Here is a 26,812-nt window from a genome sequence, read left to right on the forward strand (position 1 = left end):
CTTTTTGAAAGGACCTTGCCAATGTGGAAATCCCCTTATTCCTAGCAGCTGATATGGCATCTAATTGTTGAGCAAACTCTGCAAAAGTTGGAAGCCATTAGACAGGTCAAGAAACTGAACTTCTTAATTTAAAAGGATAGTGCTGAAGGGCATAGAGGGCTTCATAGAATCCTGGAGCTGGAAGAGACCTCAGGAGGTCATCTAGTCCAGCCCCCTGCCTAAAGCAGGACCAACCCCAACTAAATCATCCCAGCCGGGACTTTGTCAAGCTGCGATTAAAAAAACCTCTAGGGACGCAGATTCCACCATCTCTCTAGGTAACACACTCCAGTGCTCCACCACCCACCCAGTGAAACAGTTTTTCTAATATCCAACTTACACCTCCCCCTCTGTAACTTGAGACCATTGCTCCTTATTCTGCCTTCCATTGCTACTGAGAACAGCTTCTCTCTATCCTCTTTACAGCACCCCCCTCTTGGAACGCTGAAGGCTGCTATCAAATCACCCCTCATTCTTCTCTTCTGCAAACTAAATAAGCCCAAATCCCTCAGCCTCGCCTCATAGGTCATGTGCTCCAGCTTCCTAATCGTTTTCATTGCCTCTGCTGAACCCTCTCCAATTCATCCACATCCTTCCTATACTGGAAGGCCCAGAATGGGACACAGTACTCCAAATCTGGCCTGACCACTGCCGAATAGAGGGAAATGATAACTTCTCTAGATCTGTGGGAAATGCACCCCAATATGCCATTAGCCCTCTTGGCTACATGTCGACTCATATCCATCCTCTCATCCACTGTAATCCCCAGGTCATTTTCTGCAGCACTGCTACTTAGCCAGTGGGTCCCCAGCCTGTAACAATGCTTGGGATTCTTCTGTCCCACGTGCAGGACTCTGCACTTGTCCTTGTTGAACTTGTCCCCTTAGCTTAGTGTTTCCGCGAAAGTCCCTTGTTGACCCAGCAATGAGCTGAAAGAGTCTAGATCTGAAATTTCCCAAATGGTCCCAGTCCGTTCATGTGGACAGGAGGAGGGTGCTCTTGGACACAGGTGAAAATTTTCAACCAAAGCGTTGGCCTGGTAAATGCAGGTTTGGAGATGCCAAAATATTTTGCAAATTTGTGTCCTCTTGTTTCAGATGCTCCACCTGTAGTGGGGCAACAGCACCACTCCTGCAGGGAATTAGTTAAACACAGTCCCAGCCCTGGGCAGGAGGTGAGGCAATTAGCTGCCAGTTTGGGCCCAGATGGGGCTGCATAATTGAGGGCTCCTTGTGCGGGGAGGAGAGAAGACTCTGGCTCCAGCAGGGGAGCAGCAGGGACCTAGCTGCTAGGGAAGCTGCAGGGGCTTCCTGGCACAAAGCAGGGCTGGGGGAAAGGCAGGCAGACCTTTGATGTGATGAAGAAGAGGCCCTTCGCTCTCCAGTAATCCCTCTTCCAGATGTGCTCCTCACAGCCCTTTGCTGGAAGAGAGGTGGTAGCTACTGTTGCCGGGTGGACACAGGATTGACCCAACCCCGGGCCCAGAGGAGCCAGGAAGAGAGCACAGATAGTCCCAGGAACACCTCCTTGCCCCTCTCCCCTCCCAGCTGCCAACTGCTTCCTCAACGAACAATGGAAATTCATTGCCCAAAAGCTTGGTTAATGCAGAGTTAAGTGCAAATGGCAGAGCCTTGTGCGCTTCCAGAATGGCGAGTGCACCTTAACGTCTTGGTTTAATACGTAGCTGGGGCAAGTTTAATGGCCTGTGATGTGCAGCAGCTCAGACTAGATCAGTGGTTCCCAAACTTTTTGGCATCAGGCCCCCCCCTTTTGATTCCTGAGAAACCCTCATACCTCCCCCCACCTCTTCTCTACTGTCACCCATCCCCCTTTCAACAAAAAGTTCAATTTGTAATTTACAATAAACACAAAAACTTGATATAAAAATTTTATTTGACATTAAAAATAAGTACAAATAGTTTTTCTTGGCTCCTGGTGCAGCCCAAACCAGCCGCCTGCCTGAGCCCTGTGCCAGCTGCCAGAGCTGGCTGTGCCAGCAGCCCACTTGCCTGAGCCCTGTGCTGCCAGAGCAGCTCGTCCAAGCTGACTGAGCCTCACGCTGCCAGGGCCAGCCACCCGCTCAAGCTCCAGGAGCCCTGCAAGCCATCCGCCCGAGTCCCAGGAGCCCCCCTGCTAAAGCCCCTCCCCTCTCCCAAAGCCAGGTACCCCCATCCACTCCATCCCCCTCCCCCAAGCTAGGCACCCACCAGCCCCCATCTAACCCCATCCTTCTCCTCCTCCCCCTCCCCTCCCCAACCCACACTCACTCCCCTTTGCAAGAGGCCGATAGCTCCATGTGGGTCTTTGCCGACTGCCTGCTTTTTGTAGTGGCTGCACCGGGTCGCCCATGTAAAATGTCAGGGCTAAGAGCTGGATGCAAAGGCTGTTTTTTTCTTCAGGTGGGAGGAATGATGGGGAGGGGCTGGGTCACCTTGTGTCGCCCTCCCCCAGAACTTCTCTGCTCCCCCCAGTTTGGGAAACCATGGACTAGACGATCACAGTTGGTTTCTTCTGGCCTTAAATCCCATGCTCCAGATCCTCAGAAGCTGAAATCAATGACGCACCTAAATACCTTTCAGGATCTGGGCCTGTGAGGTCATGGAGCCCAGGACAGGAAGAGCCACCATACCACGCGCTGAAGCCCAGGAAGTGCCCAGCAAAGAGGTCAGCTGCCCTGGCCCACAGCCTGGACACTGCCCTCTTTGATACCCCAGCCTGCCCCCAGTAGACACCCTCTACCTTTCCAAGTGACACAGGGAGCAGAGGGAGACACACAGGACATGGGGTGAACACTAGGTGGTCCCCTGAGAGGCCCTTCCATCCTCAGTAGCTGATCACACCCACTCCATTTCCTGCTTTAGCAGACCTATATTTATAATCCATAGCCAGCTTCCCAGACCTGCCGCAGCCTCCCCCCAGCACTTCCTTCCTTTCTGCTTAGACATTCCTAGCTGCTGGGATTATCCCTCCCGTGTATCTCCTCAGTCAGCTGACTGTCAGCCGATGGCCGGGTAATGAGTGGTCTGTGAGCCTATTTTACATCCGAGTCTTTAGTTGCTAGGACAGCCCATCCCTTCGCAGCGGGCAGCCAAGATGGCGGACGGATGCCCCCGCGCTTCACCCGAGACTTTGACTGCTAGGACAGACTGTCCCTTCGCAGTGGGCAGCCAGAGGGGCTGACGGGTGCCCCAAGAGTCTGCTCCGTGGAGGCAGCATGACTCAGTGCCCAGCTTTTACTGCACTTTACCACTGACCAGGCTGAATATAGCCAGACCGGCTAAGGTTCTTTGTTTGTGTTTGGCCGAGTTACAGCAACTACAAGGAGTCAGGCTGAAGCTTAAACATGGTTACTATTTATTACAAAGCAGAAATGAAAATCTTAATGGTTACATAATTATATAAAGCCTTAATGGTTACAGTTGCAGGAAAAGTTAGATAAAATCTTAATGGTTACACTGTTATTGCTCTATTTGCTTAGCTACTATAGTAGGATGATACAAATGACATGTCAATTAGAGAAAGTTACCCATTTGAGGACCAGACGCCTCAGACTAAAGAGCTCTTACTATTAAATGTGCCCAAAAAAAAAAACATTGCAGGTATAATTCTCACCCCGCATCCTTTGACTCCGGCGTAGCCAACGTCATTCACTGAATCCCCCGGGAAGAACAAACAAGGAGAGCGTCCCCTGGATCATTGGGATGCAATAGCCCTACCTGACCAGCAGGTGTAAGTAATTGGAGCTCGGTTAGAGTAGGCTGCTGGGCCCTCTTTATACCCCCTTGGGGCACGTATAGTCTTCCTTATCTATAAGGTACCAATTGTACTGGTTCGTCTTTGTGATGCCAGCGCTTACAAGGCAGTCACACTTGTAAAACAGAGATAACTAGATTTATAGAAACGGGGCAAACTTTCACACGAGCAGTAAAATTCCCCTTCCTGGGACAAAAGTGTGGGCGGATCAATTATCAATACCAGCCAAGGGCAGCTTGAAGCCCCGAGGCCATCGGCTAGACCGTTAGCCCTCTTATCTGTATTCTTCAGTCCAGGGTCATGCTGACATAGCACATCTGTGTTCATGAGGCACCGGACAGTGTTTGAGATTAGTGCATCTGTGCTCTCAAAACATTCCAAGACTGTGCTGTTTCTTTGTGCTGTCTGCTCTGAGGCACCGAAGTGGGGCAAGATGGAGCGAAGCAGGGGGAGTCTGTCTGGCTACACTGACCTCCTTTGTAAACAGTTGGACCAATTCGGTCTCGGTGAATAGATACTGGTGGAGAGGGCGCTGAGTTAGCCCGACTCAGCCCTGCTGTTGCTGGCTACCGCTACGCTACTACATAAAGCCCATTTTAAGGCACTTAGCTCGATTTTACAACGTGACTGGCTTCACTGCAAAAAATATTAGGTCAATTTTAAGGGGTGCTACAGGTGACTTTCGTGCCCTGCCCCTCTGATGCAGTGTAATGCCAGGTTCGAATTTAAAAGGTAGAGTTAAGGTTAGCGTGGAAAAAGCGTTACTTTAAATCAATTTTATTAGCCTCCAGAGGTATCCCACAATGCCCCACGATGTCTGTTCTGGCTGCTTTCACCTCTGCTGCTCTCCGGGTGCACAGGAAATAGGTAATAGGAATGTCAGGTATTTGAATTAATTTTCTTTCTAACCAGTGTGAATAGCAGTGTGAATAGCACACCTCAGGCGCCTTCCATCGCTTTAGTGCAGGGGACAACAAATCACAAAGTTCCATGAAAGTGGCCTTGTGCACACACAAGTTCCGCAGCCATTACTGGTTGTCCCAGACCTTCAGAATGATGCAGTCCCACCAGTGCGTGCTGGTTTCACGTCTCCAGAACCGGTGCTCCACAGGCCAGCTGGCAGCTCTGCATTCCTGTTTTGTGGTTCTTCAGTATCATCATCAGACTCAGACTCATCCATCTCATCCTCCCACCAGCTTTATCTCATAAAATGCTGCAGGACACTTCAGGAAGTGGCCATAACACACACTGCAACAGCTATAAGCTGTTCAGGATCCATGCTAGTGCCATGCAACAGGATGAGCCAGGGCTGGCTTTGAGAAAATGGCACAAAACACCTCCAGCCGGCTATTTGTTTTCCAACAGCAGGGGTGGATGAGTGCATTGTGTTCTGTGATGATGATAGCAGGCGCCCACAAGCACTTGCAACGCATTTTTTCCCATAATTTTTGCATTTTTTCCACTGGCACAAAACCCCAGAATGCAAGAGGAGAACAGGACTATGCAATAGGTACCCCTAATGCATTGCTGATGCAGCTGAACATGGGTAAGGCCATGGAGACACACTATGTCGACTTTCTGGGACATTTGCAGATGCTCATCTTCGACTTTATAAAATCTAACGGTAAAAAGTTGACTTCAATAAATTCAACTTTATTTGATAGTGTAGACATAGCCATAGATTAGGGAACCTCAGTTGGCTACAATTGGCCCACTCTTGACTCGCTGCATCAACAAGTTGACTGATGTTCCACCCTTATCTTAACGTTTCCCATCATGCATCCTGATGCTCTGGCATGGCTGCCACCCGAGGGCTGCAAATCCATACAGTGAGACTGGAGCACTGAGGAGAACTGTGCTGCCTAGTGGACAGAGGACCTGACTCAAGAAGCTGAGGTTGTCATTCTAGGTCTGCTGCTTTGTCACTTTGGGCAAATCCCATGCCTTTTCCATGCCTCAGTTTCTCCAGATGTGCAGTGGAGATCATAGACTGAGCATCCTTGAGAAGTGCTTTGAAACCTATAGATGATGAAAGCTCTGAATTATTATTCATGGTGTGGTTCTATAGTCATGTCAGTCCCAAGGCATTAGAGAGGCAGGCAGGTGACATAATATCTTTCATTGGATGTGCTTTTGTGGGCGGGAGAGACAAGCTTTTCAGCCTATACGGCACTTGTCTTCAGGTCCATCGTTTCTTACACCTGCAGAAACTGGTCCAACAGAAGGGATTATTGCACTGATTTAATTTCACTTTCAGGTTATGCTGAAAAAAATCTTTCCCATGTGGGTCAGGCCTGAAGGAGAGCTGAGCTGAGTGATATTCTCTCTAATCTTTCCCCGCCAAGTGCAGAATGATTTTATGCGCACCAAGGCATGTGTGAATGTGCACCACCAATAGAAACAAAACAAAACAAAACAAAACAAAAAACTAACTGTGGGTGCTCTGCTAATCAGCTGGGTGGCATTTGAATCTCTCCTGAGTGGCCACACAAAAGCACAGTTTATAGAGAGCTGAGCCATTTGGAAAATGAGACCCACGGCTACTTATGCGAGTGTAACCGCAGCACCTTTGAGACCACATATGAGGAAGAGTGAAGTCTCTGCTCTACGGCCTTAGCTTAAAGCCAGCTGGCCTTTAGCTCATGTGGTAGAAAACAGGGGTTTAGCCCCTCTGGTTGTAGGTTCAATCCCTCCTGCTGGCAACCTGGGTCTGCTGTCAAAAGGTTTCTGATTGTTCTCCCATCCTTGGTGCTCCAGAGTAGATAAGTTTCCACAGGGAAGGGAAGAAAGCCAAACAGGGAGGAGTGCAGAGAGCTGCTTGTCTGGCCTGGGGCCGTAGCAAGATGGAGAGGGAAGTGGGTTGGGGTGGAGAGAAATGAGTGCCTTTGTCTGGAATTGCTCCACTTAACTGTTATCATCATCCAAAACAGGTTGTGTCCTTAGTGCTGGATGGGGCCTATTGTTCTCCACAGGGCTGGGATGGCCCAACCCCACCCTAGTAGCCCATTGGAGTCTGGGAATCAATGGGAAAACTCCTATTGACTTTAATGAGCTTTGGGTGTGCTGCACCTTGGCAAGGCCAATGGCTAGAAAGCCAGGGCAGCTGGAACCCTACATCCAGGGTCTGTTGCTTTCACATATACCAGGAGTCGCATGCCTCATAGCTTATGTAAGTGGAGCTCTTTGCATATCTCTATCCCCCCCATTAGCTTCAGGGGTGCCACCCCTCCATTTCAGGGAGTCTGCATACTGTGTGCTCCTTGCCAGAAGCTCTGTGTGCCTCCTTTCCCATCTCTCACACCCAGACCCCCCATTCTTCCCCCACAGCAGGGGCTGCATGTGCATCTCATTCCCTGACTACCAGGGTCCCCTATTTCCACCCTACATGCCAGAACATTACAAACAAAGCACAAGAGAAACTTCCTGGAGAAATGTGTTTAATTTTATGACTTTTGGTGGATATGTGAGAGAAAGATGAAGTTAAGCATGTGTATAAATGGCCAACTGTCGCGCCCCTGGATGTTTTTCTGAAAGCTCCAGTTCCCAGAGACTCAGGATTAAGTCAGATGCTCAAACTGAATTGTTTATAAAGCAATTTCTTTACCTTTCTGCCTCAGAGTTCCTGAGAAAAGCTTAGAACCCAAAAGAGGTGGTGATAGCCGGGATACTGGGGCTAAAAAACCTGCTGCACTAACCAGAACAATGTGCGGTGGGCAGATGGGGGTCAGTTCTCATGGCTATGCAAGTGCAATGTACAGGTTCAGAGTGAGGAACCTGAGCCCCAGCCAAACCCTCAATGTCTATATTGTAATTTTATAGCCCCACAGACCAAGTCAGTTGACCGGAGGCTGCCCCAAGTCTTTAATTACAGCATAGAAATACACTGGGAGTTTAAACAGAGCTTATACTGACTGTTTTTTAGCATTGTATGGAAATGGAAAGGGCAAAAATTAGGTGGGGTGGGGGGATATCACTGGGGCTTTAAAAAGCCCCATTAGCTATAATAATTGGAGGGGCTGTTGGGAACCCAGGGCCAGAGTTTCGTTTTGAACAACATGCTTGTTTCTGGATTGCAAGGCCACAGGGTATGGTTTTGATCACCTAGTTCGGGGCCAGCCACCCCCAGCATGGGTGCAAAGAGTGGCATGTGAGCTGATTTTCATTGGCACGCAAGGTGGGAGCTCAGCTCTGCTTCCCCTCTTCCATGCAGCTGAGAGCTTGCTCAAAGCTGGTGGATGAGCAAAAGACCACCTAACCAGCCACCATCTAAATGGTAATGCTCTGCATCTTAATTTATTTATTAATGATGCTGTTATAAATAGGACCATTAGTGGCTTTAAAATGTATTGCCAGCACTCCGGCCATGCATAGAGGTCAAAAGGTCAAATTTCAGCACTCTGCCTCGGAAAGTTTGCTCATCCCAATCGAGTCTGATCTCCAGTACAGCCCAGGTGTGTGACATCTGCATCCACCACATTTGCTGACTGAGCTAGGGCAGATCTTTTACAAAGAGACACCTCCTTTGGGTTTATACACACAATGTGAAATAGACTTTTTCTCTCAAGTAATATGGGACACTCATCCCCAATGAGACATTTCTGTGGTTAATGTTTGCTGTTAGAAACCCTAACCTTATTTCTTGTCTGTTTATCTAGCTTCCTCTTCCAGCCGTTGGAACTTTGTGGACAAGACTGAACAGCTAGAAGTACTCCAAGGGTAGGGAGTGTTGTGAACTCCCAATGTTAAAAAATCATGCAGTGGACTGTAAAAATAATGAGATTATGTCAAAATAACAAATATTGGTGTTCTTCTTATTTGCCTCTTGCTTTCGAGTCTTGCTGGGGTCACATTTTCAAGCTCTCAAGACACCCATGAGGGCTAGAAATGTCATTCTTCTTTAAGAGCAGAGGCTGAAATCAGCACATACCCACTTGGCGTGGGCTTAAAGGAAAGCAACCGCTATCCTGAGACTCATGACAAAATCAGGAGAGTTGGCCACACTGACTAGGTCTGCAACCTCCATCTCCAGAGCCACATGCAGGTCTTTAAGGACTTCTTTGTGTCTCCTGACACTATAACTGCAAAGAAAAAAACAACAAAAAACCACCTGATTATTTTTGATAATTGGTGAACGTCTAAAAGCCCAACAGTGAACAACTCATATCTATATAGCAAATGATCTGCGGTCTTGAAAAGATGGATAACTTCCCCCAGCGTTCTCCAGTGAGAGAGAAGGTCTGGGAGTGAAAAGTCAGGGAGAGTGGTACAACAAGTCCTCTGGCACTTTAGAGACTAACATATTTTGGAGCATCAGCTTTTGTGGGACACTGGCAGGGAAGCTGATGCTCCAAAATATGTTAGTCTATAAGGTGCCCCAGGACTTCTTGTTTTTGCAAATACAGGCTAACACTGATAGTTGGGTGTGGGTGAATCTGGAGCGACTCTGCTCTGGATCAGACCAGAGGGTATCTGGAGTGAGTCCACTGAGGTGGGCGGGGCTAGAGCCTGGGCTGAGTCACACCAGAGTGAATCTGGAGTGAGTCCCCTAACTCAGTGGGGTGGGACCCTGCATGGGTCAGCCTGGAGTGACTCCAGAGCGACTCCAAATGAGCCCACTGGGGCTGACCCCCACCCCGGCCAGTCCAGAGTGAATCCAGAGTCACTCCACATTGGCTCATTATTGGACCCCACCTCACCATGAGGGAAGTGGGTTTTGGTTTCTGCCACTGGAGACCTCAGGGTTTTAATTGGGTGGGGGAAGGGAGATGCCCGTGCCCGTGCCCCTGCCCCTGCCCCGAGGTCTCAGCCCTACCCCATACCCTCCCCCGCACCCAGTAGGAGCCGGGTAGCGGGAATTTAGAAGAAGGTAATTGGCTTCATCTCCTGTCAGTCATTGGGTAGCTCATGCAGTAAGGAATGAACTGATTGGTTCTCGTGTTGTCCATCACAGCCTTTCTCCCGCCTCTCCCTCGGACTTCGGAAATTTACAGGGCCCGCACGATGCTAATCATATAAATTCCCGCCCTCCTGCACTGCTAGGGTGGGTGATTGGCCTTGAGACCCATCAATCACTGTTAGAGTTGACCGGCGGGAGGGTGGAGCCTTATTAACTGATCATTCTCAAGAGCCTTCCACGCTCTTCCCAGACGGGCCGTCCTCGCCGAAAGCGGATTCGCTCGCACTCCTGTCAGTCTCTACCTATCCAGCCTCAATCCGACAAAAGAGGGAACAGATAGGTCCGTTATTCTGTCAGTCTCCACTCCTCCCTTATCCCGTCCACCGGCGGTCCGACACTCGCGATTGGCGCATCCCTCCATTGATCTTTCTTTCTCCCGCCCTACGCCGTGACGTCTTTGCGGCGGATTGGGCTGCTGGAGTGACCCTCAGCGTCCCGAGCCCGCCCCGGGGGATTATGTGAGCGCTGATTGGTCGCTAATTCCCGCCAGTAGGAGGGCGCGACGACGAAGCTGAGGGGTGGGCTTCCTCCTTCTCCCTCCCTCTCTCTGTCCGTAGAAGCGTGCGTGTGCGCGCGCAGCTCCCCTTGTCTCGCAGGCTTTGTGCAGCGGGGCCTTGAACGTTCCATCGCCGTTAGCGGCCCTCGCGGCGAACGTTCCGTCCCCTCAGCGGCGCGTGCGCGCCGGTAACCTCCCCCCCCCCACCGAGGCGACCGTTGCACCAGGGGCGCGCGGGCCTCCGCGTGCAGCCGCCGCCGGCAGAAGCGGGAGGAGGAGGAGGAGGCGGCCGCCATGTCGGGCTCGGCAGCCTCGGCCGAGGCGGGCGGCCCCGGCGGGGAGAAGCGGCCGGAGGCGCTGGAGCTGCTGGAGAAATGCGGCGTGTGCCGCGAGCGGCTGCGGGCCGAGCGGGAGCCGCGCCTGCTGCCCTGCCTGCACTCCATCTGCCGGGAGTGCCTGCGCGTCGAGCCGCCCGCCGACGGGGAGGCCGCCAACAACAAAGAGGGACAAGGTGAGCGCGCGGGAGGCCGGGGGCGGTGTGCAGGGAGGGGGGCGGGGGTGCCGAGGTCTGTGTGCGCTGGGGGGGGGGCGGGATTTGTGTCGGGCAAGGAGGGCGGCCGAAGGTGCTCGTGTGCGTGTGCAAGGAGGTGGTAGTGTGTGCGCGCGTGTGTGCAAGGAGCCAGGGTGGGGCTTGGGGTATCTGTGCGAGGAGGGGGGTGCTGAGGTACGGGGGGAGTAGGATGCCCAGCAGGGCATGTTGTGTGCGCGAGCGGGGAGTGCAAGGCCGGGGGGAGGTCTGTGCGCCAGGAGCGGGGCTGGGTGCCCAGCAGGGTGTGCGGGGGGTGTGTGGAAGGAGGGAAGGCGGAGGCAGGGTGTTCTCCAGAGCAGGGGGGTGTGCAAGGAAGGGGGTGCCGAGGTACGTATGTGCCGGGAAGAGGGGAGCTGGATGCACGACGTGTGCACAAGGAGGGCTGCCCGGCCATGGAAGCAGACACGGGAGTGTAGCGTAAAGCAAAACCTTTGTGTACGGGGGAGCCTAGGTGCCTGTGCGGGGGTGGTGGGGAGGGCGCTGCTCATTCAATGGGAGGCCCTTTGTGGGCATTTTGTAGGGAAAGCGGTGACTGCTGCAAGTGGGGAGGGAGCTGTGTGTGGGGAGAAGTCCTAGGGGGTGTGGGGTCCGGGCTGGCAGTGGGGCAACAGAAGAGAGTGGGGGAGGGGGAAGGAGATGTGCAGTGAGGGTGTGGCACTCCTCTCTAGCCTAGGAAGGCCCCTGGAGTGAGATAAGGGGAGGAAAGGGCCTTTTAGAGTGCCCTTCCCATGGCAGCACTGTCCAGTCACCCTCTCGCTTCCCTCCCTAGAATAGGTCCTGCACGAACCCTCAACCACTGCGTGACCAGACACCCAGCAAGGCCCTCACTCTTTAGGGTGTCTCGCTCAGACTGCCCCCATAGGGCTCTGGAGCAGTGTGGCAGAGGCGTGCTTCCAAGCTCTTTCCTCAGTGACTGTCGCTGGATGTCAGCCTGCACTTCATGCCCCAGATAGGCCCTGAGTTCTGCCTCTCTTGCCTGATATTTGGGCTGATTACACCAGTCTTCTTAGTCCTACCACCCACCACTTGCCCACTCATACGTGTCCCTTGGCCCGTACCCCCATACTTAACAGGATTTGGACTAAGTAGGCAGAGTGTGTGGCAAGGATATGGGGGAGGTGCCTAGGGGTCAATGACTGCCATGGCATTTGAGTATAGGGAACCTCAGGTAAGTGTTGTGTGAAGAGAAGATCTTCAGAGGGGTTCATGCTTTCCCCTGCAGGTGGTGGTGGGATGGGGGTGGGGAGAGACGCAGGATTTCCATGAAGAAGGAAGATGTTTTGTAAAATGCCTAAACAACTTAAAAGCTCAAATGCTGTAGGTTTTTTAGGCCTAGTCTACACTAGTAAGAGTTGGCAGTACTACCTATACGGTAGAGCCTCAGTTATGAATGCCTGGAAAATAGAGAATGTTCCTAATTCTGAACATTATGGTGGTTTTTTTTTCAAAAGCTTGTGAGATGAACATTAACTTAAATACAGCTTTGAAGCTTGAGTTTGCAGAAGATGCCTCTTTTTTAACAAAGTTTGTTTAAATGAAATGAGAACAGTTTTCATTCATGTATCCCAAGACAGTAGGTTGTTTTGTTTTTGTCTCCAATACTTGAGTGTACATTCCAGTTCCAAAATATCTTGAATACTGCATGCAGAATGTGATCGCCTCTCAAAAAAAAAATAAAAAGAGATCCTGATATTGGAAACAGTTCAGAAAACGATTGGGGTTATGGAATGACTTCCATCTGAGGAGAGAGTAATAAAACTGGGGTTTTTCAGTTTAGAAGACTAATGGGGCGGGGGGGAGAATATGTTAGACTGGGGTGTGGCTCCTGGGGGGGCAGCATGATCAGTTGCTGGGTCTCAGGCTCATCCATCTCATTACAAATCCGTCTCATTGAAATGTTTTATAAATGTGTGTTCGCATTTATATACCAATTTAAAAAGTTTTTACACTGTACATACTACTACTCTTGCACGTGCCGGAAGGGTTTTTTCATAATGAAAATTTCCTTTGGTTTGGCTTGCATTAGCCAGATTGATGGAGCCCGGCTAACTGCAGGGCTGAAAGGTGGAGCTGGATGTAAAAGGTTTGTTCACCTCTGTGATAGAGGTCTATGAAGTCCATTTACTTGTTCTCACAGCACAAGCACTAGGGGGTCACCAAATGAAATTAATAGGTAGCAAGATTAAAACAAAAGGAAATTAAAATTATTCCTGGTTAGGGTCTCTGTGCAAAAAACCATAATGGTTTTTCTGTGGCAAAAGTGGGGGAATATAGAAAGCTGTGTCTCTCCTTTTTCTTTCTGCTCCACTCCACTGTTCCTTTCTGTGCTGCCTCTGTCCTTCCCTGCATATTGTCTCTGTCTTTAATATGATGTCTTGAATTCATCCTGTGCTGTGTGTGGTTAAGGTCCACCATCACGTTTACAAAACAAAAACAATCCTGTCTAGCTTGTTTTTCTTTGCACGTGTTACTTTTCAGTCTGCTGAAAACCAGAAATTGAAAGTCCAGAACTTTGAATAAATACTAATAACTAGTACTTAGGCTGGGTAGACTAGAGCTATTATTTTTTATGAGACTGTGTACCTGTAGCCAATTTGATTTATTTGTAACTGTTACTTTTAAATGATAAATTTAATATTTTATTGATTTTTACCAAATCAAATCCATTTTATTTTTAATCTTTTTATCCACTTTGCTTATTTCTGTTTTATAACATTTCATCCAGCCTACCCAAGGTTACAGTTCTTACCAGTTTTTTTTATGTAACATGGTAACCAGGAGTCAGCAAAGCTGAGAGAGTGGATCTTTTCAATGCCAGTTTTGTAGGATAGCTGGAGGCAAAATCCTCAAAGCTAATGGTTCTGGTATTGTGCTTTAAACAACTCTTAATTCACCTCTCAGCAAATGCTTCTCTTGAGCATTTTCCCCCCCCCTCCCCCCCCCCCCGCCGCTTTCACAACAAAAAGCAGTCAAGTAGCACTTTAAAAACTTTACAAAATAATTTATTAGGTGAGCTTTCCTGGGACAGACTCACTATGTAAGGTATAGTAACAGAGAGTAAGCCGTGCTAGTCTATACACTATCAAAACAAAAAGCAGTCAAGTAGCACTTTAAAGACTAGCAAAATAGTTTGTTAGGTGAGCTTTTGTGGGACAGACCCACTTCTTCAGACCATAGGCAGACCAGAGCAGACTCAATATTTAAGACATAGAGAACCAAAAACAGTAAGCAAGGAGGACAAATCAGAAAAAGATAATCAAGGTGAGCAAATCAGAGAGTGGAGGGGTGGGGGGGAAGATCAAGAATTAGATTGAGCCAAGTATGCAGACGAGCCCCTATAGCGACTCAGAAAGTTCCCATCATGTTTTAAACCATGTGTTAATGTGCCGAATTTGAATATAAATGTCAGCTCGTCCACTTCTCTTTCTAAAACAGAGCGATAATCTCTCTCCAGTAACACACATACCTTGAGGTCGTCGACAGAATGCCCCATCCCATTAAAATGTTGACTAACTGGTTTGTGGATCTGGAGTGTTTTGATGTCTGTTTTGTGCCCGTTGACCCTTTGAGGGAGTTAGAAGTCTGTCCAATATACAAAGCATCTGGGCGTTGTTGGCACATGATGGCATATATGATGTTAGTAGAGGAGTATGAGAAAGTGCCCCTGATTCTGTGAGTAACCTGGTTAGGTCCAGTGATGGTATTTCCAGAGAAGATATGTGGACAAAGCTGGCAGTGGGCTTTGTTGCAGGGAAAGGTTCCAGGACTGGTGTTCCTGGGGTACAGACTGTGGCTGTTAGTGAAGATCCTCATGAGGTTGGGAGGTTGTCTGTAGGAGAGAACAGGCATGTCACCCAGGGCCTTCTGGAGTGTAGCATCCTGATTAAGAATAGGTTGTAGGTCTTTAATAATTCGTTGCAGTGGTCTGAGTTGCGGGCTGTAGGTGATGACCAGTGGTGTTCTGTTCTTCTTCACGGGCACTTTCTCATGCTCCTCTACTAACATCATATATGCCATCATGTGCCAACAATGCCCAGATGCTTTGTATATTGGACAGACTTCTAACTCCCTCAGACAAAGGGTCAACGGGCACAAAACAGACATCAAAACACTCCAGATCCACAAACAAGTTAGTCAACATTTTAATGGAATGGGGCATTCTGTCAATGACCGCAAGGTATGTGTGTTACTGAAGAGAAATTATCGCTCCATTTTAGAAAGAGAAGTGGAGGAGCTGACATTTATATTCAAATTCAACACATTATTTAAATCGTGATGGGAACTTTCTGAGTTGCTATAGGGGCTTCTCTGCATACTTGGCTCAATTTAATTCTTGATCTTCCCCCCACCCCCACCCCTCCACTCTCTGATTTGCTCACCTTGATTATTTTTTTCTGATTTGTCCTCCTTGCTTTCTCTTTTTGGTTCTCTGTGTCTTAAATATTGAGTCTGTTCTGGTCTGGCTATGGTCTGAAGAAGTGGGTCTGTCCCACGAAAACTCACCTAATAAACTATTTTGCTAGTCTTTAAAGTGCTACTTGACTGCTTTATGTAAGGCATAGAAAGCCAAAAACAGTAATCAAAGTTCACAAATCAGAAAAAAATTATCAAGGTGAGCAAATCGGGGGGAGTCAAGAGTTAGATTAAGCAAGTATGCCAGAGAGCCCCTATAATGTCCCAGAAAATTTGCATCCCAGTTGAAACCATGTGTTCATGTGTCGAATTTGAATATGAAAGAGTTCCGCTGTTTCTCTTTCCAAAGCAGACTGAAAATTCTTCTTCAATAAGACTCAAACTCTTAAGTCATTAACAGAATGGCCCACTCCATTAAAATGCAGACTAACTGGTTTGTGGATCAGGAATGTTTTGATGTCTGTTTTGTGCCCATTAACTCTTTGTCTGAGAGAGTTTGAAGTCTGTCCAAGTTCTTCAGAACTTCTGAAGAAGTGGGTCTGTCCCATGAAAGCTCATCACCTAATAAATTATTTTTAGTCTTTAAAGTGCTACTGGACTGCTTCTATGTGTTGATGGTATATAGACTAGCACGGCTATCTCTCTTATTAGGTAATTCAAAGTGTTCCGGTAACCCCAGTAAAGCATACATGTTATATAAATAATTACAGAGCAGCTCCATGTCAACCATTTAGTTATAGTACCACTCCTGTATATAGGTGAAGCCTGGATCTTAGATATTCAATATTTTTGATTTTTAGATGAGCGTCCAAAATCTGTATTAGAGTGCCTATGCCCTAGGCTGTCTGAAGCTGAATAGTGATTTGGATGTTTTAAAATCTTGGCCACCTAACTTGATCACAGATTTCTGAAGGGTGCCTAGTTTCTAGAGGGAAGGATAATGTGGCTGAGTGAGCTCTTTCTGAAAAGTAGTCCTTTAAGGGTCAAAAGGAGTCTTACAAGTATCATGAAACAGGTTTGAAAATGTAGTAACTGGCATTGCTGAAGTGCATGGTGCTCTGCTTCTGTAAGTTAGATTTTTCTGCAGAATCATTTTGGGGTCACTTGTGCATCTTATCCATTTCCTCCCTAGATTTAACTTAAGTGAGCAAGGCAGGTCCACATTCCAGTACTCTGGTATGTCTGAGTGCTGTAAGTGAAGTACTTGAAAATAGTCTATAAAAACAACAAGAAGTCCTGTGGCACTTTACAGACTAACAGATATTTTGGAGGATAACTTTCATGGGCAAAGACCCACTTTGTCTCATGCATCTGACTAAGTGGGTCTTTGCCCGCGAAAGCTTATGATCACAACTGTCTGTAAGGTGCCACAGGACTTCATTTTGTTTTTGCAGATACAGACTAACACTGCTACCCCCTGAGGCTCTTCTGTGGCTCTCTGGCTGGGGTGTTCTTTTGTGAGCTTCAAATCTTAAAGGTTTGCAGGAATTGGTATTTATTTATTTTATGTAACAGATTCTAGGTGGAGTCCTATGAAAGTGAATTGGTTTGTGGGCCTTGTTGCAAACCCCTCGAACTGTTAGGTCAAAACTAACAATATTAGTGCTTCTTTCTTAGTGGTATTCTTTATACACTAAACCCTCAAAGTACCCATCTTCAGCTCGCTTTAACGCAAGTTAAACACAACTTGAAGCTGCTCTGTGGCTGTCGGCCTGCGTACCTGCCCAGGGCTGTGGGTGGCTAGGCAGGCTAAGAGCCCCTTCTCCCTGCCTTACTCTCAGCTACACAGCTGCAGGGCTGGGGGGAAGGCAGGGAGAAGCAGCCAGGAGACTGACTAGCCCTGGTGGGCTGTTAAGTTTCCCTAGTCCGCAAGTGATGGGAGCTGGGAACCATGTGGCAGCCTGATTCCCGGCTCCCTGCAACTCTGGTGGGCTGGTCATTTTCCTTGCTCCTGGAAGCCCAGGGGAGCAGGGAACCAGGCTGCAGCATGATTACTGGCTCTCCACCTGACTTGTGCAAAAATTTGAGTTATGTGGGGGTTGCAGAAATGCATCCCCTTAACTTGAGGGTTTAATGCATAATTCAATCTTAAGTCTTCCTTAGATCCGATGGTATGCACAATTCCTGATAGGCACTTGAGTAGTGAATGGGTGTTGTCAGAGGATATATGCCAAATAGCAAGTGGAACTTCCAGCTGTGCAGTCATTCAACTTGAGGTCCTCCTAGGCATTTGTGCAAAATGCAGTGTGCTTATTGAGGTGTGAGCGGTTCTGAAAAATATCTGGTGTGCCTCCTGACTAATATTGACTGATTTGTACCTAAATGTCCCATTCACTTGTGCAGCTTTTTTGTGTAGAGGAAATTTCATTACTATAAATCTCTCATTTTGCTTGTATTACTCGTGCTGCTGTACAGACCAAGTCAGTCACTGGTAAGTAACATCCCACTATAAGGTTTGAAGCACTGTTTGTATACTGGCCTGGCAAGATCCACGCACATTAAATGTTGACTGAGGCAAATGCCAAATGGTGACATGGTACTTGTGCTTTATATACAAGTTACAAGGCTTCATAATGGGATCTTCTGCACAAATGCAAACTCTACCTTAAAGCACCTGTAACAAAATGAGTGGCATGAAGAAGGAGCTGTGCAAGGGGGAACAATGAGTCTTCTGTTCTCTATTGAGAGGCCAGTGGTGGTGATGGGTCATTCTTTTACACTGCACAGCAGTTGTATTTAACCCTGGGACTTTTCCCCCTTGTAACAGTGGGAGAGGTGGTAAATGGCTGGAGGTGATAGTTGCCTCTGGCCTTGTCAGTGTTGCACCAGTTCAGCTTTAAATTAGCTTAAAAATAGCCCTCGTATAAGTTGTACTGCTTTAACTGTGTGTCCAGGCTGATCCCTGCTCTGACTCTCAGTGTAGAAGATGGGGGCCTGCAAGAGACCATAAAATACCTTGCCTCTATAGGCTTCTGATTAAATGCTTCCCAAAGTCATAAATTCGTTGAATCTGGGAGGTAGCTGCCACCACCCAAGTGAGAACCTCCCCTAAACCCAGGAATACTAGATGTCTCCAGTTGGGGTAACCCCAACTCTTAACCCTCCTTTTGGAGAGAGCTTGAAAACAGAGGAAGTAATTAAACTGCAATTTGATAGCTAACCTTTGAGTCTTAAGCATGCATATACACAGACCCTTCTCTAGGACACAGGAATCGAAAAGGTGATTTATTAACAAAAAAGCCAAAGTATACAAATAAAGTGATAAAACATTCTTGGTCACTTCCCTGGGAGTCAGTTTAGAAGTTAGTGTACCTGTGTGTGTGTACACTTCAGCCAGCTGAAGAAGCCCTGCACCAACCCCCCCCCACCCCAATAATTTGACCACATCTGACTAAACATTTCCTTCCTGCCTACATATCTGTACATATATGCCCAGATCTCCTTGTGGCCTGGATATTTACTGGATTCCTTAAGCCTGAGAAGGGATTAAAATATCTTTCAAATATTTTTCTTGCCTCTGGGCCACACAAGAAAGACCTGCCCCCCCAGCAGATAACTACTTCAGTTCAAGAGATTGCTCTCTTCCCATTGGCTGTTTGCCGACAGAGACCCCACTCTCTCTGGGTTTAATCCTTTACAGGCATTCATTCGTGTGTGTGCATACAGCTCAAGCACACTGTCACAGTTCAGGGCTTCTGTTTCTGTATTCTCCCATTGTGGTCCAGCCAGGTTGCCTGTTCTCGGGCAGCCACTTAATGTTGGCCAGAAAATTGTCTACCTTCTGACCTGTGTAGTGGTGCAACCTGCATACGCTGAATTCCTAGAAAAGTCAGACTGCTTAAGCAAGTCTGTTCTATTTTTCTACTCCCTCATTGAGTTGTATCAAAGCTTTGAATCAAGTATATTAAGACATTTCTGCTGATGCTTTTGCATTAAAACAATACAAGAATCAACATGCATGCTTATAAATTTACCTGAGATCACTTGATGACTTGAGCAAGGACTCTGACTGGTGAGCTGTCCCTTCCAGTAGTTTTACGAGTCCTTAAAGTAAACTCTTTTTTGCTTACCACAAATCCCTTCCAGGAATCTGAAAGTTCATCTTTATGCTGTTTGTGCCTTTTGCTCTTGAAGCTTCAGAAGACCATACCTGGCAGTGGTCATAAGGATTGCCATCCAGATATTTCTTGGGAAACCTACTCCAGTCGTTTCAAGGAGTGCTATGAAGGTCATCACATTCTTGTCATTTACATGAGTTACATCTCCTAGATGAGTTATTTACAGTCCCAGATACATGAACATTTGTTTTTAATACAAGGTCCTATATTTCTTAGCCCTAGTGTACAGACTGACTTCAGCAAACTTACCTTTGAATGGTGTAGTTATACTGACTGAAGTGTTTCCCCCACAAATAGAGGTGCTGGCTTTGGTGAAGATGTATCAATGAATCTGACAGCAGAATCCTCTCCTATTGTCTTGAGTATGACTCCTTCAAGCCTGTGTCTTGAAAGCTGCAAGGACCTCTTTAATGCGTCTCCTGCAGGTTTTTGCGACACATTAAAGTGCCACTGGACTGCTTTTTTGTTTTGACAGTATTTTAAAGACTAACAGTGTATTAGGTGATCAGCTTTCATGGGACAGACCCACTTCTTCAGATCATAGCCGTACCAGAGCAGACTCATTATTATTATTTTATTATTGTCTGTTCTGGTATCGCTATGATCTGAAGAAGTAGGTCTGTCCCATGAAAGCTCATCACCTAATAAATTATTTTGTTAGTCTTTAAAGTGCTACTGGACTGCTTTTTGTTTTGATAGTATATAGACTATCACACCTATCTCTGTTACTATTAAAATACTGATTTAATTGACCTATCTGTTAATCAGTTGTTACTTGCTTATTTGCTCTGAAAATATATGTAAAAACTAAGCATTTCCCCATCATACTAATTAAATAATGAATAATACTATAGTAAATGAAACTGAATTGGTGCTGTTTGAGCTCTTTTGGGTAATGTCACTAATTTGGCTCCTGTACCATTGATGTTCGAATATCCCTGGCACCTTCGTTAATTGTTTGAACATTGTAATTTTGCTCTTAAATTTAATTTATTAAAGCATATTCAGAAAATGTTTTGTACCTGTCACTGACCATCCCAATGTGGATTGAATTATATCTGCTTAAAGGCACAGTATTCTGTTACAGCATTCTGTTACAGCTGCACCTATAAGGAGAGGGACTGATCTCTCCAGGGTGTAAGGCACCTTTATACATATGCCTTTGGGTCCAGATTAAGAGCTATACAGATTCAATTGTTAGGATAATTACACCTAAACAGTTAAATTGAGGTGGAAATTGTGTAGATGAGGCCGTACTTAAACAAATGCAAATCATAATTTGATTTAAACCTTACAGGAGTTGAGAGAAAACAATGAAAACAAGGTTTAAATTGATTTAGGAGGTATTCTGGTCCTTAACTTGGTTTAAAAATCACATGTCTGATAAGGTTGGTTTAACTTTGAATATTAAATAGCCCTCAGATGACTTTTTGAGGCTTTGGAATCACACGCTTTCTTGTTAATGTTTCTTGTTCCCTTTGCTGTAGTTTGGAAGTCCGACAAACGGAAAACTGGAAGTTGCTATACACACTGATGTCAAATGTACAAAGTCTACACACTGGGGAAAATGGGGAAGCATTGCATTTTCCAACTATCCAATCCCGGTAAATAGAAACAATTCTTGTAACAACAGTAGATGAAAACTGTTCACAATGTCACTAGTGATCCAGGTGCTGAGGAAATCACCTTGTTTTTTTCTTTTTATGGTGGGTAAAGGAGGAGGGAAGGGCAAAGGCTTCCCAAGTAGGAAGTGGAGCATGGAAAGGACTATGCATTTATAAAAATCTTGATGGAAGTTTTCTGACATGTTATTCTCTACCTTAATTCTGTAGTAGTTGTGGAATAAGTTCTGCACATCTCATATGTTGGCATTTAATTGCTTCTCTGCCTGTAAGCATAAATGCACATTTTTGTCATTAACAGATCCAGAATTAGGTTTGACTCATCTTGTAACTGTAGATTAGTTAGCTGTTCCACAGCTACCATGGAGCAATGCTTCTCAGCCTTCCGGCTCGTAAGGGTACACTGGCAGTTATATGCCATAGTTGTAGGGTAAGAAAATGCAGATGCAGAGACAAACTGCTCCTTTCCCAGCTGAGCAAGTCCCAGATGCCTGCAGCGCTTAGGGGGACTGTGTCCTCACGCACTTCTGCCACATAGCCAACATTGATATGTGACTAAAGGGTAGGTTTTCAGAATAGAGTTAACTGTTGGTGTCCAGCGCGGATCTGTACATGAGCTGTAGAATGGGCTAAACAGTGAGATCACAATTTGCAGATGATCGTTAAGTCCAAAGTAGTGCAGTAGCAGTCAAAACAATGTTCAGAATAATATAAAAAGGGATTGAGAATAAGATTTACTGATACTCTGATATTTTGAATACTGGATGAAGATGTGGTTGTCAAATCTCAAAAAAGATACCTGGGCATTGGAAAAACTTCAGAAAAAGGCAGAAGAAATTTAAGGTTTGGAATGGCTGACTTATCAGGAGAGATTAAAAAGACTGGGACTTCTCTTAGAAAAGAGACTGGGATAGGGCGGCGGCGGGGGGGAGCATGATTGAGGTCTGTAAAATTGACGGGTGTGGAGAAAGTAAATAAAGAAAAGTTACTTGTTCCCATAACACCAGAACTAGGGGTCACCAAATAAAATTAATAAGCAGCAGGTTCAAAACCATCAAAATATTCAACAGACAATTAACATGTGGAACTTCTTCCCAGAGGATGTTGTGAAGACAGGACTTTACCGGGGTTCAAAAAAACTAGATGAATACATGGAGGCTAGGTCCATCAATGGCTATTAGCCAGGTTGGGCTGGGATAGCCTCTGGCTGTCAGAAGCTGGGAAGAGACAGCAGGGGATCACCCGATAATTATTTGTTGTCTTCATTCCCTCTGTGGCTGCTGGAATTGGCCAGTGTCGGAAAGACCAGTCTTTGGTGTGGGCCAGTGGGGCAGTTATGAGCTACCTCCTGTACAGGCAGAGTTGAATTTAGAAGACAGACATCTTGCATAGTCAAAATCGCCTGGAATGCCCTCCTTTGACAACAGACCTTCATGCCTTGGAAGTATTGTGAGGTTAGGGGGAATTGCCATGAGAAAACAAGAGTATTTGTAGTTCCTGGCTGGGGAAAATTTTAGGCACTGATCTAAATTTTTTTTTCTTAAACTCATATTCTCTACATGATGTCATCTTGTGTGTAAAGCCATCCTGTGTGCTCAAATGTCTCATTTGAGGCATGGGGAGCACATGTAGATCAGACTGACCTGCTCTTAAATTGTCAGAGCATGAAAAGGCAAAGGATTTTGTGTTTTTAAAAAATTTCCAGTATCTCTCCACAGTTCCTTCCACTCACCTTGACAGGCCTTTATAAATTTCATAGAGAAAAAAATTGTGGGATATGTATCACCTTTAATGAAGAATGTGTACTTTGTTGAGTTCGGAAGAAAAATCTAGGCAGGTCCAGGAGAACACTTGGCTGCTTGTGTCTCTGCAGAGTCAGCTGGCTGGCCATTCGTGTCCTTCCCAAGGACAGTTGCCCTGGAAGGAAGCTTCTGCATTGGGCACGTGGGTGGTGGTTTTGTAAATCCCTGGGACAGAGAAGAAGGATGGTACCCCTTGGGTTCAAAGACAAATGTCAGCTTGCTTTGTAAGAAGTGAAAGGTGCAAGTCTCTATCTCAGCCATGGTTTGATCCTGTTAACTGTTGTGCTCTGCCTTCCAAGTTATATGTCCACATATACGTCTCAAAGAACTGGGAGGGACCTTGAGAGGTCAGAGTCCAGTCCCCTTCACCCACAGCAGGAGCTATCACCATCCCTCACAGAATTTTTTAATATAACCTGCCCAAGAACCTTGAAAGGCCCCCTCAAGGCCTTTAAACTGTCCCCCTTGCAGTACCCTTTCCGATCATCACTCCACCTCTGCTGCTTTCCGGGTGAGCCACAAGTAGGTGACAGGAAACGGTGGTCATCAGCCTGCGAATCCCCTGACTGCAAAACAATGCAATCCCACCAGTTTCTACCTTTTTTTTTTTTTTGGTGGCTCTAGAACCTCTGCTCTATGCTATGCTGTGCAGTGAGTGACTCCAGAGCTGCCAGAAACTTTATGGTGGTTCTCTCAAGAGATTCATGTCAGTCAGTGCCTGCGGAAACAATAAGCTGCATGGGCATTACGTTCAGAGTATACTGCATCACACTGTGGGAACTGAGCACAAAATACTTCAGCAAACTTTGAAGCATATTGGGATCCATGTTAGTGTCTGTAATGGTGGCTGGAAGTCAAGGTGAAAAGTACATTAAAATGCCATTTTTTCCAAATGGAAAGGGAAGGTGAGGAAAATGCATTCTGGGATTATATATAAGCAAAATTGAGCTCACATCTTAGAAAAGTGAGGATGTAACAGCTGCAAGACTGTTTTCCAGGCTGATAATAGTCACTTTCTGTGCATTGCTGATTAACCTTGTGTAAACTGAACTTGGTTGTCTGACACCAACTTGATACCAGAGCTACTTATTTCATAGAGAAGCACCTTGATGGTTCACCATTAGCCCAAACTCCAGGCTGAACCAAAAACTTCTTCTGGTTTCTCACAAGTACCCTATAACCCTCCATGTTGATGAGAACTTCTCCTTGTGGAAATGGAGACTCATGTGGAGCCTCTGCTTCCTGGGGAGCAAATTCTGCAGAGTTCTGAGCACTTAAAAGATGGTGGCCTGCTCCTGCCCATTGTCTGGTGCTCCCCATATCATTTTCTGCTAAGGTGCTGTGACATGACATTGGGGGGGTGAGGTGCTGATTTTGCCAGAGGAAAATGGCTCCATCTCCGCATACTTTTGGTGTAAGATGGAATAGAGTCCCTATGGCTGCTGTTGGAGTATGGGGACCCTTAATGTTAAAGTACTTTTATGCTGGAGTAACTAAATGATGGGGGAAGGAGGAGAGAGTCTGACCATGTTCTGATCATGCAGTATGCAAGTGCAGATTTTTAGTGCCTGATGCATAGATCCTACAGGACACTTCTTACATCCCACACCCATGCCTTCAGCAGCCTGCAGACAGACACAAATACTAGGGGTCATCAAATAAAGTTAGTAAGCAGCAGTTTAAAGCAAAGTAGTTCTTCATAACACGTCAACCAGTGGAGCTCGTTGCCAGAGGATGTTGTCAAGGCTAAGACTATAACAGGTTTCAAAAAAAGAACTGGCTAAGTTTACGGTCTATCAGTTATTAGCCAGGATGATGTCCCTTATCTGTTTCTTAGTGGGTGGTACAGGGTGAGAGGGGATGGATCATTTAATTACCTGTTCTGTTCATTCCTTCTGGGGCACCTGGCTCTGGCCACTTTGGGAAGACAGAATACTAGGCTAGCTAGATATATGTGTGTATGATTCTTTGAACCCGTTTTGGGTGTTCTTATTTGCTAAGTTTCTATACCTTCACTCTGGTATACCATATAAATGTATGTTGGAATAACTAGGTCAATTGGGGGTAGATTTTAAGGGGTGTTTGATGCAGTTACACCAACCAAACTCCCAGTGTAGACATTGCGATGTCGGTAGGAGGGCTTCTCTCCCATCAATATAGCCATTGCCTCTTTGGAGAGAGGATTAACATCTTCTACCCTATCCTCTCCCTCCCCCCTCCCCCCCAGCATTAGCTACAGTCAGCTGCAGCTGTGTGTGACATTCTTTTCTGCTCCCCTTCTAGTGGTGGACTGCCCTGTGTGCAAACACCAGTGTTACCTCAAGGACATTGTGGAGAACTACTTCCTGAGAGACAGTGGGGCAGAGTCAGCGACAGATAGCAAGGATGCCAACCAGGTAGGCATGCAACCTTCTTGCCATTTTTTTCCACTGCTTTGACCCCTTCCACAGTACACTTCTGCTTCCCCCTCTGCCATTCCCAGCTTGCCATGCAACCCATCTGGTGGTGGGGAGTGGCTGGCAATCCCTCTGGCCATAGGTCAGTTTGGCTTTCCTGGTAAAGGGAAGCTGTGCAGAGCACTTGGCCATTTGTCTCCTGGCACCATACTGCTCCTGGGTCACTCAGGTCACCCTCAGTGACTAGTTATAAAGAGACTGGAAAAGGATGTGTTTGGGCAGCACTGTAGCATTGGGAGGACTGATGAGTAACAGCTATCAGCAGAGCCCTTAGTCCAGGTCTCTGTTTCTTTGACACTGCTTCTGAGATGACCTGTGTGTCATATTAATCACCGTTACATAGCTAGTTGCTGTGGATTCCCTCTCTGAGTGCACCCCCTCAGGCGTCCGGGCTGGAGACTTTACCTCTCTGACTTCCCTACTTCTAGATTCATGTCCCTATGTACCAGACAGGATTATACAGCAGGTTGAAACACACAGGTACCTGCAGTTCTACGACAAATAGTGAACTGCAGCTAATAGCTGCCTCAGTGCACGGTGCAGTAGTTTGAACGTGGCAAAGAGTAAAAGACAGCTGTGAGTGCATGACTCTTAAATAAAGGTTTGGTCCAGGCCTGGCTTACCTTGACCTGTGGGCTGGAAGGCCTGCGTGTCCTACCGTTGAAGGCCCCCTTTTTACCCAGTCAAAGGCTGTTCTTTCATTTTGGTCAATCCCTCGGGTGGCCAGAATCAGAACTTCAAAGTATATAGGTTAGGCCTCGTCTTCATGATCTGTGGGGCTTTGTCTGAAATGGTTGTCAGTGTTTTTAGAGCTTAAAATTGTGGTAACTGAAACCTGTTTTGTCTAGGCAGCATCAGGAATAAATGAGTGGGGACACAACTCCTCCATCTGCTCAATGAGTGTTGCAAACAAGTTCTTCCTTCCAAGACTCTTGTTTTGTGTCTCAAGCACTTATGTATGCCATGGCAATAGTTTCCTAGCATCCGAGGTAGTTGAACCAAAGTCTGAGATGACTTTAGGTGATTGGAAGCTGAGGTTTTTTTGGGGTGGGGTGGAGGGGCCTGGGCTTCCATCCAGCTGGTGAGGAGAAGATACTCAGGAACATGTCCAGAGTGTTTTACTTAATCTTCACATTTCGAACTGAACACACAACCCACAGACTGCTGGGTCAGTCACCGTAGCAACTCCTAGTGGGTCATCAGTTCTAGGTTCAGTAAATTGTCCATTATCCTTTATTAGCAAAGCATTTCTAGCCATAACAATAACTCTTGTATGTCAGAGGCGCTCAGAACCAAGGTCAGCCAGTCACACATGTCCTTTGATTCTCATGGTCCATTAATTCTGCCATATCCTCCCCTTCACTGGCAACATTGCAAATATGCACTGTTGGCTCTCGCCCTTCAGAATCCTATTAGTTATGTGGTATTTGGTTTGCCACTAAAGGTGGGTGGGCATACAGTAGTTGCACTAAGGTTCATTTCTGTCATAACCAGGACCTGCCTGCTTTTGAATGAAGCCCTTGGGTTCATACACTCACTCTATTCAGCTATGTCTGTGCTACAGATGC

The 26,812-nt window shown here is 46.7% G+C and overlaps 1 protein-coding gene across 4 annotated transcripts in view; it reads left to right on the plus strand.

The window, feature by feature from the left end:
* The first annotated feature begins 10,322 nt into the window (after positions 1 to 10,322).
* Positions 10,323 to 26,812, plus strand: part of TRIM28 (tripartite motif containing 28) — a 35,978-nt gene continuing 19,488 nt past the window's right edge. For 3 of the 4 annotated variants that reach the window (XM_075017773.1, XM_075017774.1, XM_075017776.1), the window contains exons 1-2: positions 10,323 to 10,755; positions 25,072 to 25,184. In XM_075017773.1, coding sequence (XP_074873874.1) covers positions 10,539 to 10,755; positions 25,072 to 25,184 — 330 coding nt within the window. In that variant the 5' untranslated portion in view covers positions 10,323 to 10,538. Of the gene's footprint in view, positions 10,756 to 20,834; positions 20,969 to 25,071; positions 25,185 to 26,812 lie in introns of those variants that run through there. The other variant, XM_075017775.1, reaches the window with a different exon arrangement.

This window comes from Carettochelys insculpta, chromosome 22 (assembly GCF_033958435.1).
Source record: "Carettochelys insculpta isolate YL-2023 chromosome 22, ASM3395843v1, whole genome shotgun sequence".
Taxonomy (NCBI): Eukaryota; Metazoa; Chordata; order Testudines; family Carettochelyidae; genus Carettochelys; species Carettochelys insculpta.